The 14085-nt window shown below is 49.4% G+C and overlaps 4 protein-coding genes across 4 annotated transcripts; 3 read left to right on the top strand and 1 right to left on the bottom strand.

Annotated features, from left to right (window-relative positions):
- Positions 1-1540: 1540 nt before the first annotated feature.
- On the top strand, positions 1541-4681 carry K441DRAFT_685642 (uncharacterized protein; the record flags this gene model as incomplete). Its single annotated transcript, XM_067651908.1, has 5 exons — positions 1541-1961; positions 2018-2451; positions 2569-2993; positions 3130-4369; positions 4640-4681. 5 exons carry the CDS (start codon positions 1541-1543, stop codon positions 4679-4681), a joined length of 2562 nt encoding a protein of 853 aa, XP_067506445.1.
- A 222-nt stretch (positions 4682-4903) lies between these two features.
- Positions 4904-6343, bottom strand: K441DRAFT_675452 (uncharacterized protein; the record flags this gene model as incomplete). Its single annotated transcript, XM_067650854.1, has 1 exon — positions 4904-6343. The coding sequence occupies one exon, from the start codon at positions 6341-6343 to the stop codon at positions 4904-4906; it is 1440 nt and encodes a 479-aa protein (XP_067506444.1).
- Positions 6344-6708: 365 nt separating this feature from the next.
- On the top strand, positions 6709-9674 carry K441DRAFT_694577 (glycosyltransferase family 66 protein). Its single transcript, XM_067652731.1, has 5 exons — positions 6709-6902; positions 6970-7050; positions 7133-7726; positions 7781-8936; positions 8988-9674. Exons 1-5 carry the CDS (start codon positions 6749-6751, stop codon positions 9256-9258), a joined length of 2256 nt encoding a protein of 751 aa, XP_067506443.1. The 5' UTR covers positions 6709-6748; the 3' UTR covers positions 9259-9674.
- A 270-nt stretch (positions 9675-9944) lies between these two features.
- Positions 9945-12750, top strand: K441DRAFT_694576 (uncharacterized protein; the record flags this gene model as incomplete). The annotated part of the gene is made up of 4 exons (XM_067652730.1): positions 9945-10021; positions 10081-10200; positions 10302-11611; positions 11733-12750. The coding sequence occupies 4 exons, from the start codon at positions 9945-9947 to the stop codon at positions 12293-12295; spliced, it is 2070 nt and encodes a 689-aa protein (XP_067506442.1). The 3' UTR covers positions 12296-12750.
- Positions 12751-14085: the final 1335 nt, after the last annotated feature.

Here is a 14085-nt window from a genome sequence, read left to right as displayed (position 1 = left end):
TTCTTCTTCGTTCTGCTTCTTATCCTCTTTATTATACGAGTTTATAAGCTTCTTATCCTTCTTTAAACTAAATAGAAAGGCCTAAACAATAAGATTGATAACATGCCCCTAACAGCGAATTCTTTAATATATTGCGATCCAGTTAATTTTATGCTTAAGGCTAAGCCATTAGCTAATCATATAATAGAGAACATCGTTTAATCTAGCATTATCACCAACAAGAGCTCTAATCTTTATTTTAATACTATACTCAATAAGAATAGGACAAAGTGCCTTCTATTAATCTATATTACTCTAGCTAGATACCGTATAAAGAGCAATTAAGGGGTTCTAGTATTTATCCTAGATATCAACAAAGCTAGCATAAATTCTAAGAAGAAGAGTATAACTTAGAAAGCTCTAGATATTTACGGCAAGGTAAATATTTATCTTCGTAGATTAAAGTACTTTTCATATAATATCTTAACTCTTAGTAAAGTAGTTAAGAATCCAGGTTATAATCGTTAAGTAGTATATAGGGATAATTAAGGGTGCTTCTTAATTTAATGCTTTTATAAAAGTATAAAACTCTAGCCATTCTACACATAAGAAGGGAAGCCGTTGTACGATAATTAGATCTAGAAGTGCTTGCTTTATAATATTTCGATATACCGTATACTTTAGAACCTCGCCCTTAAGACCTTTAATTTATCCCCTTTCCAAAAGCTTAGTATAGAGTGCTTAAGTAGAACTCTCTCCTTAATCTCTTACTGTCGTATAAGTATTATTCTCCTCTAAACTCCATTTAATCTTATATTTCTTAAGATAAATTCAAAGTCCATATATTAAGCTGTAATATCCTTTTAGGTCTTTAGAAGGACAATATTAACAGAAATAGCTCTTCTTTATACAAGCTTTCTCTTTAGCTATTACTATATGGGTGTGTTTATGAATTAAGGAAGACTGTTTTATTATTATACGTCTAGTTAAGACCAAGCCTTTATTACCCTCAGTTTCAGCGCTTAAAAGAGCAGTAGAAGAAACATCATTTTTAAATAAGATATTGCTATCAAAATCATTAAATTAAAGATTATTACTAGCCATATTAAAGCCATCTAAAGAATTTAATAATTTTTTGTGCGGAAGTTCTAAATGCCAAGCTTTGTCGGATAAATATCGGATAATACGGTGTCAGCTGATACTATTATTATCCGATAGGCTATCAGGATAAAAGTTATCGGCCGCAACCCTGTTTGAAATTTTGGTGTTCGCGCACGGACCATATTCGCTATTGGACCTTGACGGCGCATGGGATAAGCATTTGGTAGCGAGCTGCACAGCTGACTGAATGCAGGTGAGCAGTGTGCCGCACAATCGCACGTCACATAACGTAAGTGATGGGGTTATGAAGGTGTCCCTAGTTATGAAGGATTGCAGGTTTTGCAAACAAATTTTGTCTGTGCGCTTGTTTTGATGTGCGAAACCTTCATAACTAGGGACACCTTCATAACCCCATCACTTACGTTAGCACCGGACTTATGGATAAACTCTAATCCCCACAATGAGTGAGAGCTTCGACTGGAATTACCCAGGCCTAAGCTGGTCTCATTTTCACTCTCTTGCGAACCTCCTCTCGCTTCGAAATGGCGGCCAGGCCGAGCCTTCTTCGTTATCTGATACGGTGCTCGAAGAAGACTGGGATCCCGATGACAATGGAGATGGGGGTGCGCCTAGCATAGATACTAGATTCGCTCATCAAATATCAGATTCGGGGTATGGGAGGCTTAAACGAAGGCTTCTTGATTGTTTGGCTGAATTCGCGGCTAACAAGAAGGGCGGGACAGCAGTTGCTTGCTCCGCCATGAAGGAGGCTGAAGACAATGTCGTCATCTGGATTGCTCGTAATGAAGGCTTCTCGGATGTGGATAAGCCTGCGTTTGATAAATTGGGAAAGCTGTTGGGTTCGTTATCTTGCAACAACGGTACGTCCCGTGTGACTGCTTTATTTCTGCATACTAAACTCATGCTTCTCGTCTAGCCGATCAATCTGAGACTCTCCTATGGGAAGAGATGGTCTTGTATCATCAGAGCCGGATTGAACACAGCTATATTCCTAACTTGAGGGCAAGCTTCAAAGCTTACGACGCTGTCCGCACGAGGAATGATACTAACACACCAGAAAACAGTTCAGTCTCTGATGCTACCCTATCCTTCCTGCGGACTCTTCTCTTTGATCGTAACATTAACGGTACAAGCACCCTTGAAAAGCACACGGGGCTTATTATCGCATCATACAACTTGCGTCGGACAAGAAACATTGAGGAGGTACTCTACAGCTCTCCAAGCGCGACTTCCAGATCGAAGAGCTTGTGGTTGGATATCTGCCTGCTCGCCCGGCTCCGAGTCGCATTCCAGAATTTCAAAGACATTGCTCTCACGCTTCCAAGCTTCGAACAAGTCACAATCATCCTGGTCCCTCGTCCTCTTGCGCCTGCAAACCCGTCTCAGCGCCCGCTCAACTTGAATCAGACCTTCGGTATCCTCCAACTTGATCTGGGTCCTACTACAACGAAAGCCGTCTTAGGCTAGAATTGGACTGTCGCTAAGATTGAACGCGAGTTCGCAAAACGGCAGAAGCAAAAGCCCAACATACATGCCGAGGTTCAAATGCTGATGTTTCTGAATACCAATGAATCATCCACATCAGGTTTGTTCCCGTATTTTGGATGTAGCAAGCTCAGCTGCTTCATGTGCAATCGCTTTATTCAGTCGTATGGGCGATTCACGACAAGAGGGTGCCATGGACGCCTCTTCAAACCATGGACCGTGCCAAGTGTGGAGCGACTTCTGCCTGGTCAGGCCGATCGGACGGCAAAGGCTCTTATATTAGTGCAAAAGGAGGTTAAGAAGAAATTAAAGGCCTCAGTCGAGGGCCATATTCGGCACGAACGAACTTCGGTTATTGGAGGAAGCAGCGTTTTAGGTGGTCGGCAGGAGGAGCGCTCACAAAGACAGTTGCAGATTGGCCGGCTAAGGATGAAAGCAGAACGCGACAGAGTTGCAGAAATGTTCAGAAGGTGAGCGAGTTTCGGGTATCATTAGCTTATTTTCACTTACTCTCACCGAAATATTTGTGCTAAGGGTCAAAAGGCAAACAGAGGACACGATCAGTTCAACCAGGCGCACTTATTTAACTCCAGAAGGAGATGAGCCGGACTGGGACTGCGATATATGTATGAGACCGACGACGAGAAGGTGCAACATTTGCAACAAAGGCTTCTTCTGCAGCGATTCGTGCCAGGAGCAAAGATCCGGAAGCCATTTGTTCACGTGCTCTAAACGCCCACTTACTTCCGCTGATTATCTCTGGAAGTCATTGGCGGAGGATCTCATGCCTCAAGATGAGGATGTTCTTGAAGACTTCGGATTTAACAACGTCCTCTTTGGCGGGGACTGGGCTTACCTTCTGGGGGTCTACAGAGGCCTCTATCTTTCTGGCAAGTTCTCAGCGGAGGACATACATAAGTGGCGTGTTGGGGGCATCCTGACCGATAAGATCAAGGAGTTTTATTACAGCATTCCGGAGAATTCCCGTGGGCAATACTTTCCCTGGTTTCTGAAGAATTTCTATGTCCCTGAGCGTCCTATGACCAAAGATGAAGCGCAACGAAAGTTGATGGCGACCTTCTACGACAAGGCCAGGCCATACTTAGATATCGAGGATCGCAACAAGATGGCTAGGGATCTGAAGCCAGAAGCCAAGGAAACTAGTTACAACTTGCTGGCGGAAATGTTACTCCGGATTAGTCCTAATCCGATTGAAAGAAACTGGTACTCTTTCGGGTTTGTAGCCTGCCGCGGACAGGGCGAAGAAAGTATGCTTGTAGATCTCTACCAGCTCCTTCTTACCAAAAGTGACGGAAGTTTCTTCTACGAGTTCCATACCCGTCGAAGAGGTGTCATTCAGCCTGCCACGTTCACACAATTCTGGAAAGCATACGAAGCGGGAACACTTATCCAGCTCATGGATTCAAAGGGGCTGAAGGAACTACGATCCAGGCTCCCGTTCCTAGAGGGCTTTTTGTCCGTGCCACCGGCCGGCCCCCGCCCATCCGTATGGGACCTGAAGCAGTTTCTTGAGATCAGCGATCCGATGGACCATCCGCCCATTCCATCGGTTAACGTTGACTATGGGTTTATCAACTGCCGCACTTTCGAGGAAACTTGCATACTAATGGAAATTTACGGAAAGGTTCTGAAGACCGCGAATCCACTGGAACTCCACCAGGCGTGTATAGCTGGTAATTTGTTTCAGTTTGCAAGTGGTTATGTCCGGATGGAAGAGCGGTGGAGGTCGTTAATGAGGAATTTCTATCCTCTGGAGGAAGTGGTGGAGTCGGAGCTAGGGCCAGAGCTGAGGTCAGAGGTAGGGTCAGAGGCGGATGAAGATTCTGCGGGTTTGCCGTCGCTATTGTCGAGACTTTGGGGGTTCATTGGTGGATTTGCTAATTAATAGCGTGCTAGGTAGATGCGACTGCAGGCCAGAAGGGTCGTGCAGGTAGTTTGATAGGTGCTTGAGCTTCTCACCTGACGGGCACTGATGGCTGGGTCACCGTCCTAAAATCCAAGGTCAGGTGTGAGCTGCTGTACTGTAATACAGGTTGAGGTCTTCGCATTCTTAGGGATTCGCACTCAACCCTAAAACCCCTGACCACGCTTTAACCATGCCGCATCTAGCTGTCCAACACCACAGCTACGTCAGCATTCAGCGACATCTAACTACCCACAACTAGGCATTCACGATGCTTATCTCTAGCAAAGGTCAGAGCAAATAGCCCTATGCGTAAGCCACAAGACGTCTACCGCTTCGTTATCCTACCGCTTAAGTATACTACTGTAAATAATCAGATTTTTTGCTTGCGCGCTATGCTGTAAAGTTGTTGCCACCTTCTGCCTTGTGAACTTTGCGTACAACCTCCTTAAAGTACGTAGGATGGAGGCGGTCAGCCATATACTGGCGCATGGACTCGTCCTCCTGCCAGATCTGTCGTATATACTCCTCAGCCTGCTTTTTGTCCTTCTTAGAGGCGCCTTGCACTTCGTAGTCTGCCAAGAACCCTTCAAGTCGTCCAAAACAGTGCTCAATTGGGTGTAAATCAGGCCAGTTCGGTGGGTGAGGCGCAAACTTGATGCCCAGCTCCTTAATCTCAGACTGGCAGTAACGGAGTCCAATTTTGTGGAGTTTAACGTTGTCTTGAACCAAGAAGACTCGCGACCCAGGATGTCTCTCTCGTATAGCGCAGTAGTATGGGAAGACCTCTTTCTTAAGGACGTTCTCGGCGTACCAGATCCCGCCCATGCCCTTTCCTGATTTGTATACAAACTCCTCATATTTAAAGAATTGCTGAGGCGACATTGTATGCTTGATTCCGCGGCGTAGGGAAGCTCCCTTTAAGCCCTGCAACTTGTTGGAGGGACGCGCCCTTTTGTTGCTATCGAGTATATTCTGATTGAGCTCCTGGAGAGCCTTATACTCAGCTGTACCAGGTTGACCAGCGCGTGCGCGTTTGGCGTCAACTTTCTCGCGAGCCTTGCGATTAGATTTGGCGACCTGGCGTAGGGTTTTCTCGTGATCGTCGTCGGTGTCTTGAGCCCATACAAGGCACGGCTGAGGGTAGTTAATAGTAGTATCGGTACTAGTAGCAGCGCAAATCATGAGTGAGAAGGCTGGGGGCTCTTTATATACTGGAATCTCGTTGGGATTTTGCCCGCGAGGGCGCGATATTTTGCGCTTGCCGCCGCGAATATTTTTGCCTCCAATTGCCTTTGAGGTCTCATCGTAGCACACAAATATAAGCCGCGGAAAGTATAAATTAAACTCTGCAATCAAGAAGTCGGCATAGTCAAGCCGGTTGTACTTATCCTCCTCGTCAAGCTTTGGCTTCTTGGTCTGTACTCCTCGTACGATTGCGTATGGGTGTTCGGCGCCGCGGTGCTCGCGGGCGACACGGAGGATTGTTTTTTCGCATAGGGTAATGCCGGCTTCGTGTAGGATATCGGAAACTGCGACGTTAACTCGCTCGTGGCCACATATCATAATGTCGCGACGTAACTTGGCTGACAAAGTACTCCCTGGAGGCACTTTTGGAGCCCTCCTAAGATGACTCTCTGTCTCAGTCTCGTGTTGAGAGGCAGCTGCGAGCAGCTCCTGCAGCGAGTCGCCATGTCCCGCGCGTTGAACTCGCTGGAAGGCTGAACGGAGTGTAGAATCGCTGACATCAAATTCCGAGGTGAGTTCTGTGTACGGAGTGTTGTTTATTCGCTTTAAGGCAACAATGGCACCAATCTCGAACTCGGTGAGCATGCGGGGCGCTTCGGGAGGTGCGTAGAGGTCATATTGATCGATTTCTGGCCACTTCAACTTGACGATAGAGCCCTGGTGTTGAGCTTCAGAAAATGTTGTTCGTGCACTTAGTAGCTCGGCAAATTCTTGGCAGATCACGTATAGCGAGACTTTATTGGGCGGCAAAAGACCGCCACACCTCAGATGCATCTGGCATAGTGCAGAATATAATACAGCATCACTAAGCGCACTAAGTCTTTCTGCCAAGACTAATTGAAATACAGTGGGTCACGTGAAAATATCTTGGCGATTCTCGGAGCTTTCGGCGCCCGGCCTCAGCTCCAGCGAGCGAAGGACACCTTTTGGAAGCTCTCGTTACGCGGCCTTGTCAACGAGATCATTCATTGCAACTTTTCTATTTCAATTATGGCCATCGCAGAAGGGGACCAGCTCCTTAAGCAGATAACTGGTCGGAACACTCGAGGGTTACTCCGGTTGATTATTCTGTGCACAATTGCTGCTGCCGCAGTGTCCAGTCGTCTGTTCAGTGTTATTCGGTTTGAGAGTATTATCCACGAATGTCAGTTCTCCTACACGAATTTGCAGTCGCTGCAACTCACATTCAATTGACTGACCTTTGCCTTTAGTCGATCCTTGGTTCAACTTTCGAGCGACCAAGTATCTTGTTCAGAATGGCTTCTATAGTTTCTGGGACTGGTTTGACGACCGTAAGCCTCCTGTCAAGCCTCCGCGCGCTGCTAAATTACAATCGTTTGCAAATACCAAGTACTGATCTCGACTGCTTCATAGGAACATGGCACCCTCTTGGCCGTGTTACAGGAGGCACGTTGTACCCTGGTTTGATGGTAACCAGCGGCGTCATATACCATATCCTCCGCTTCCTTACGTTCCCTGTCGATATTCGAAATATTTGTGTCCTTCTTGCGCCTGGATTCTCGGGCCTCACCGCTTTCGCGACCTATCTTTTAACTTCTGAAATGGTTACTTCCCCCTCTGCAGGTCTCCTTGCCGCAGCTTTCATGGGAATTACTCCAGGATATATCTCGCGTTCCGTAGCTGGAAGTTACGATAACGAGGCCATAGCAATCTTCCTTCTGGTCTTCACCTTTTTCCTTTGGATTAAGTCTGTCAAGAACGGATCGGTATTCTGGGGTGCGTTGACCGCGCTGTTTTACGGGTACATGGTGTCTGCATGGGGTGGATACGTCTTCATTACAAACTTGCTGCCATTGCATGCATTTGTTCTGATCTGTATGGGACGGTATAGCCCTAGACTTTATGTCAGCTACACCTCCTGGTATGCCCTGGGAACGCTTGCTAGCATGCAGGTTCCATTCGTCGGATTCTTGCCAATCAGGAGTAGTGAGCACATGTCCGCGCTCGGTAGGTTATTTTGATTCAAATCATATTCTAGCCCAGTGTGCTAATTTGTATTAGGTGTTTTTGGCCTCCTTCAAATTGTGGCTTTTGTTGAGTTCGTTCGCACACAGCTTCCAAGCAAGCAGTTCCAAACGCTGCTGCGAGCCCTCGTCCTAGTTATCTTCCTTGTTTCGTTCGGAGGACTCGTTCTCCTTACTGTCACTGGGGTTATCGCTCCATGGACTGGCCGATTCTACTCTCTATGGGATACAGGCTATGCCAAGATTCATATCCCTATCATTGCGTCCGTCTCCGAACATCAACCGACGGCGTGGCCTGCTTTCTTCTTCGATCTCAGCATGATGATCTGGCTTTTTCCGGCGGGTGTCTACATGTGCTTCCGTACCTTGAACGACGAGCAGGTTTTCATTGTCATCTATGCTGTCCTTGCCAGCTACTTCGCTGGAGTCATGGTTCGCTTGATGTTGACACTGACGCCTATCGTTTGCGTTGCCTCTGCAATTGCGTTCTCCCAGATTTTAGACACCTACCTAAGTGTCGATAGTCCGAAAGTCCAACCCCAGGTGAATGGAAATGCGGACACTGCCCATTTAGCGGCCGCTGCCATTCTGCCAGATGCGCTTCGCTCTACCCGGAATCCTCTAGTTGGAATTTACTCTTACGCTTCCAAACTCACCGTTGTGGGATCTACCACAGTCTATCTGTTACTCTTCGTCCTTCATTGTACTTGGGTCACTTCAAATGCCTATTCCTCCCCATCAGTCGTCCTCGCAAGCAGACTCCCGGATGGAAGTCAACACATTATTGACGACTATCGTGAGGCATACTACTGGCTTCGTCAGAACACGCATGATAACGCCAAGATCATGTCTTGGTGGGATTATGGCTACCAGATTGGTGGCATGGCCGACCGCCCTACACTTGTCGACAACAACACGTGGAACAACACTCATATTGCAACCGTCGGAAAGGCGATGAGCTCACGGGAAGAAGTCAGCTATCCGATCATGCGCCAGCATGAAGTCGACTACGTCCTTGTTGTGTTTGGTGGTCTCTTGGGCTACTCTGGAGATGACATTAACAAATTCTTGTGGATGGTAAGAATTGCCGAGGGCATCTGGCCTGATGAGGTCAAGGAGCGCAATTTCTTCACTGCCAGGGGCGAGTACCGCGTAGATGACGAGGCCACGCCGACAATGAAGAACAGCTTGATGTAAGTCTAGTGAGCTCCATGGCTAAGATGCAGTGGCTGACTCCAAACCAGGTACAAGATGTCCTACTACAACTACAACGCGCTGTTCCCAGCCGGGCAGGCACAAGACCGTGTCCGAGGAGTACGTCTGCCTGCAGAAGGACCTCAACTCAACACCATTGAGGAGGCGTTCACGAGCGAGAACTGGATTATCAGAATCTACAAGGTGAAAGACCTCGACAACTTTGGCCGTGACCATGCCAGTGCTGTTGCTTTTGACAAGGGCAACAAGAAGAAGAGGGCGACGAAGAGGAAGGGAGCACGGGTTCTGAGAGTAGAGTGATTTATTGGCTATATGAGCAGATGACAGATGCGTCTGCTGTAGAAATTTTGGGATTGTAACAACATGCTGGTGGGCATGGGAGGCGTTTTGGGAATAAAAGATGATAGCTTCCTGTACGGTGTGCGATGCGTGACTGGTGCCGCTTTTGGGACCCCGCGGTTAGTTGGCTTCACTCTGATCTTCTGATTGTTGCACGACAAGTGGTCCTTTCGTCGATTGCCTGTCTCGGAACCCGCCGAGAAGTTCAGATAGACATGCGCAAGGAATTCCTTTGGTCCCTGTTTGGCTGTCTTAGATGACCCTTAGTCCCAAATCTCGTTCTTTGAGAGTCACGGTGGAAGAACACTTGAATGCGTGATCTCTGTTATTTCATTCACCCTCTAATTGCTGAAGGCTCTCCCCCTGTAGAATTCCAACCTTCAACCTTTCCCATCTTTTCCTTCCTCTCAATCCTATCAGCCTCTTCTACATGTTCGATCGGCTATTCGCTCAACATCGTTGTCGCGCAACTTCCCTTTTAGGTTGACCCTATCCTTTAACCTAACATCTTAGCCATCCTGTCTACTCATCTAGCTTCATCCGGCTTCATCCAGCTCCATCCCTCTTAGATCTGTTCGGCACTTTTCTTTCTCAAGCTCCAATTTCATATTCTTCTAGAGGTTTGACGACTGCGCCGTAATTGAATCATGTCAAACAACGCTTACAATCATGCTTACTATGCAGCGTACTCAGCGGCAAACGGCCAACAACATTACTATCCTGTGTAAGAACTACTTAGCTACCTCAATTGAGCTCATTCATATGCTGATCTTAATCCTATAGCACACCGCCACCTCCCTGTGGTGCGCCGCCTTCGGGACCTCCCACAGGCCCTCTAATTGATATTCCAGGACAAGCAGAACGGTCTCCACCTCCGGCGCCAATGCCACCTTCACGGTCTCGGTCAGTACCATCTATACATAGACGTCAGAAGAAAAAGAAGCGGAGAATATATCTCTTTAAAGTCTTATTGGAGCGCTATTTGACACCTCAAACATGAATAGGTCCAGTATTTGCCCAGTCTCAGCGACACAAGGTTACGTCTCCTTGCCTCGAACTTACCCTCAAACCACAAACACAACCTATAGAGTCGGTTACCGTTATGAAAATCCATATCACCCGAATCAGTTGCAAGTGGTGGACTCGTCAGCCAGACATTCTGGTCCCGGATACCGCTATTCACCTAGGCGATCCCGGTCATCCCCAGCAACATCGCACTCAGAGTTAAGGGCGATTTTACAGACCAGAACGACAGAAGGAGTTGGCAGATACTCAACGTACCAGCCTCACGATCCATACCTTCAGTATCCACTGCCACAAACGTACCCAATCCCAGCCCTACTCTGTCATACGTGTGTGGTATGTGGTAAGCCTCGTTCTAGGGCATTCCACCACCACCATCCCGTCATCCTTGGAAAGGGTACGATCAAAGGTGTGTGCGCGGAATGCCGCAAGAAAGGTCATGATAAGGATGACAAGGGCGCTGAAGTAGTTCATCAGACAACAATCATTCATCGTCGTCGTAAACTAGAACCCGTTGATCGATCCCTCCACATCCGAACAACGAGTGCCGGGGGCGACGAAGGAAGAGGTAGGAGTAGGTCTAGCAGCTCAGAGGATATTACTACGAGACGTGTCCGCTCTTTAAGCCGGGGTCACCGTCCAAAATCGCTGAGTCGTACAAGAATAGCCTTACGATCTTCTTCAGAAAGCCCTCCTCCCACTCCAAGAGAAGTCACCCACAAGAGGACCACCCGTCATATCAAGAGAAATGAACCTCCTTCGCCTCGAGTAGAATTTGTGTCCCCAGTACCGCGAGCTCGGAGCCTGTCTCCTGTGGAGTATCCTCCTGGATTCTATGACAAGCTCAACGCCGAGCGAGGGCGTGTTGGTGCAAAGCGACGCATAGCCTCTCACCCTATGCCTTTCCGTCACGGCCGAACCGTTCTCCCGGACCAGAGAGCGTTCGTCAACCACCATTCCCCTTTCAACTCCCCACCGTCCGCTTTACGCCGCTTGAGCGCTCCCGGCAAGTCCCAGTCCCGACCTCGTAGCATCTTGAGGTCGCCGAGCCGTACTCGTTACCCCAGTCCAGACACCTCTCGCCTCCCTCGAGCACGTCGCAGTGCCGAGAGCACGGCTGTGGAAGTTGGGGGCCCACGAGTTCAGTTCGTAGTCGATCCTGTTACGTCGAAGCGTCACTCAGCCACCAAAACCAGCACCGAGTTCTGGAAGTCCCGCTCGCGCGACGGCCATCACCACGGCGGCGACGGCCACTGCAGTGGAGGAGACAGCAGGGCCGACCCGCCTCCAAGTAAGCTCTCAACCCCTCACCTCTTTCCCCCAAAACCCAAGCATCCCACCACCACCAAAAACCCACAAACGCCACTTCCAAACCGCATCCCACTGACGCCTAACAACCCTCCTCCCACCAGGCCGCCTCCAAGACTACAACTACTACCAACCGCCGCCAGAACCCTCGTACTACGCAAGCCGTGCCGGCAACGCGTACGCCCTCGCCCCGGACCCGCACGACCTCGCCCCGCACCTCGACAGCTTGCGCATCCGCGACCCCTCGCCCGCTTCCCGCGGCCGGCCGAAGAGTCGCGGGTGTGGCACGCCGGATCCTGCTGCACCAACTCCACCACCACCACCACCGCCGCCGCCGCCGCCACCGGTGATGCTGGCTCGTGATGCTGGCAGGGAGCGGAGCAGGGATCGGGATCGGGATCTGGATCAAGAGCGGAGTAGGGATCAGGAGCTGGAGCGGGGTCGCGACTGGGGTTGGGGCCGGGACTGGGATCGCACCGCTTACCCACCGCGCGACGCGGAACGCGAAGTCGTGGGCGTGCAGGGGTATCGCGGCATGGACGAGTGCGGACGCCCGGCTGCGTTTGTGAAGGAGCGTCGGACGGTTACGCTGCTTGTGAGAGGGAGGGATGAGAGGAGCCAGAGGAGTGAGGGAAGGCCGGTAGTGGGGAGTTGGAGGCATGTTTAGGGGGTTGGGGTCTAGAGTGGGGATTCAGGGGTTGGAGACGGAGGGGATGGGGCTAGTTTGCTTGATGGTGCGTGGATGGGGTTTTTGAGGGCTGGGAGGACGGGGAGGGAAAGCGGTCTTAGGGTGAGTGTCTCTGTAGAACTTTTCTTATGCTGGATTGGGTAGGGCGACTAGACTGGGCCGTTTTGCTGTCCTCGATTTTTTTGGGTTTCGGGTGCTGGGACTTGCGGGGATGGTAACTACTCAGCTGGAGAGGAGGGTTACTGGAATATATTGTTGTATGCGTGTTGTTCTAGTGACTAGAGAGGTGTGGTGGGCGTAGCTCTGCTGTCTGGCTATATGCTTAGGCTTGTGCTTTAGGGATCAAGATAGCTTCCGGATGCTGGGTAGCTCGGTGTGCGCATGGCTGCAGGGCAAGTCTGGGTCGCTAGAGCTCTTTGAAGGGCCACTGGGGCTTAATCCGAATTGGAGTATTGCGTTAATTGTGCTTCGTGCGGGGACTGTGTTTGATACGTAAGAGATTGCCAACTGTGCCACTCATCCCTCAGGACACTAGTGGTCCACATCACGGAGCGGACCGATGTCTCAGGGGTTATCTGCAGGTTTGCACCGAGGAAAAAACGTTTGCCATTTGCAGTAAAAGAAAGGTGATCTTGCAGGGAACCCGATTCATAGAAAATCAAACTGCTTTCTTTGAATCTAACTTTGACGAGCTGGACTGGACCAGCGGAATGAAGATATAATCACAGAGCAGGCAGCCCGTAAACATCCTCCTGAAAACCCCTTCGGCGTAACCCTCGCTCTTGGCTTAGGAAGGGGGACTCTCGCGCTTCCACCGCCGCTGCTCTCCTGGCTGCGATGATAGGTTCGGTCTAGTTTTTCTAGTTGTTGCATTCGTTTCGCACCGAAATGATTTTTCCTTGGGGAGATCGCACGGGAAGGCATTCCTTGGTATAAAGCTGCTTCTGAGCCCTGGAGCCGTATGTTCCTTTTTTTCCTCTATAACCCTGGATGTCGGTTCTTCGAAAAAACTAGAAACGGGCGATAGAGTAAAGGGTGCCTTTCGCAATCCCGCATCCGGCAGAAGCTGAGATGGGGTTAGCTAAATGGACTTACGGTATGCACGATGGTACGGGTGCGGTGGGACTTCTGCTTATTGCTTGTAATTACAAGGTGGAAAAATGGGGCTGTGAGACCAGTTTGATGGCTAGAATACGAGTATGAGCTGGTTGCTATGCGGTGGTCTAGCGGGGAGGTTGGATGGGATAGCGGGAGATGGGACTTTTTCATGATGGCGGCGTTGGGAGGGAGAAGAGCGTTGCAGAGAAGAGAAACATAGCTGCGTAGGTGAAGCTTGAGGTTAATGGGTAAAGCAACCACACCCTTTGATGGTGCGTGTGAGGAATTATAATACTCTGGTGACCAGCACAGCTCATGAATGCTGGCGTTATAATAGGCAAGAATGGAGGTACATGTTTAAAACTGCGGTTAGGGGCTTTTGAAGGCATTTGGTGTTTGAACGATATGTTGGTCCATGAGATGAATCCTGCATCCCGAGCTTGGAAAGACATGCTTGGACAGGGGAGTGAGAATTCTGCTGGAGAGAAAAGGGGCACTCGAGAGACTGAAAGACTGAGTAGAAACGAACTGACCTTCACCAATCTCACTAAAAAACGGGGGACACTCACCTATCCCATCACCGACACCTGCGACTCCACGACCCACGACCCCTATCCACCACCTCTCCTTACCTCTCACCACGCCCCGTTGCACAATCTCCTCACTCAAGC

This window comes from Cenococcum geophilum (genome assembly GCF_001692895.1).
Source record: "Cenococcum geophilum 1.58 unplaced genomic scaffold K441scaffold_11, whole genome shotgun sequence".
NCBI lineage: Eukaryota > Fungi > Ascomycota > Dothideomycetes > Gloniales > Gloniaceae > Cenococcum > Cenococcum geophilum.
Note: the sequence above shows the minus strand (reverse complement) of the source record. Positions and strands in the feature narration are given on the sequence as shown.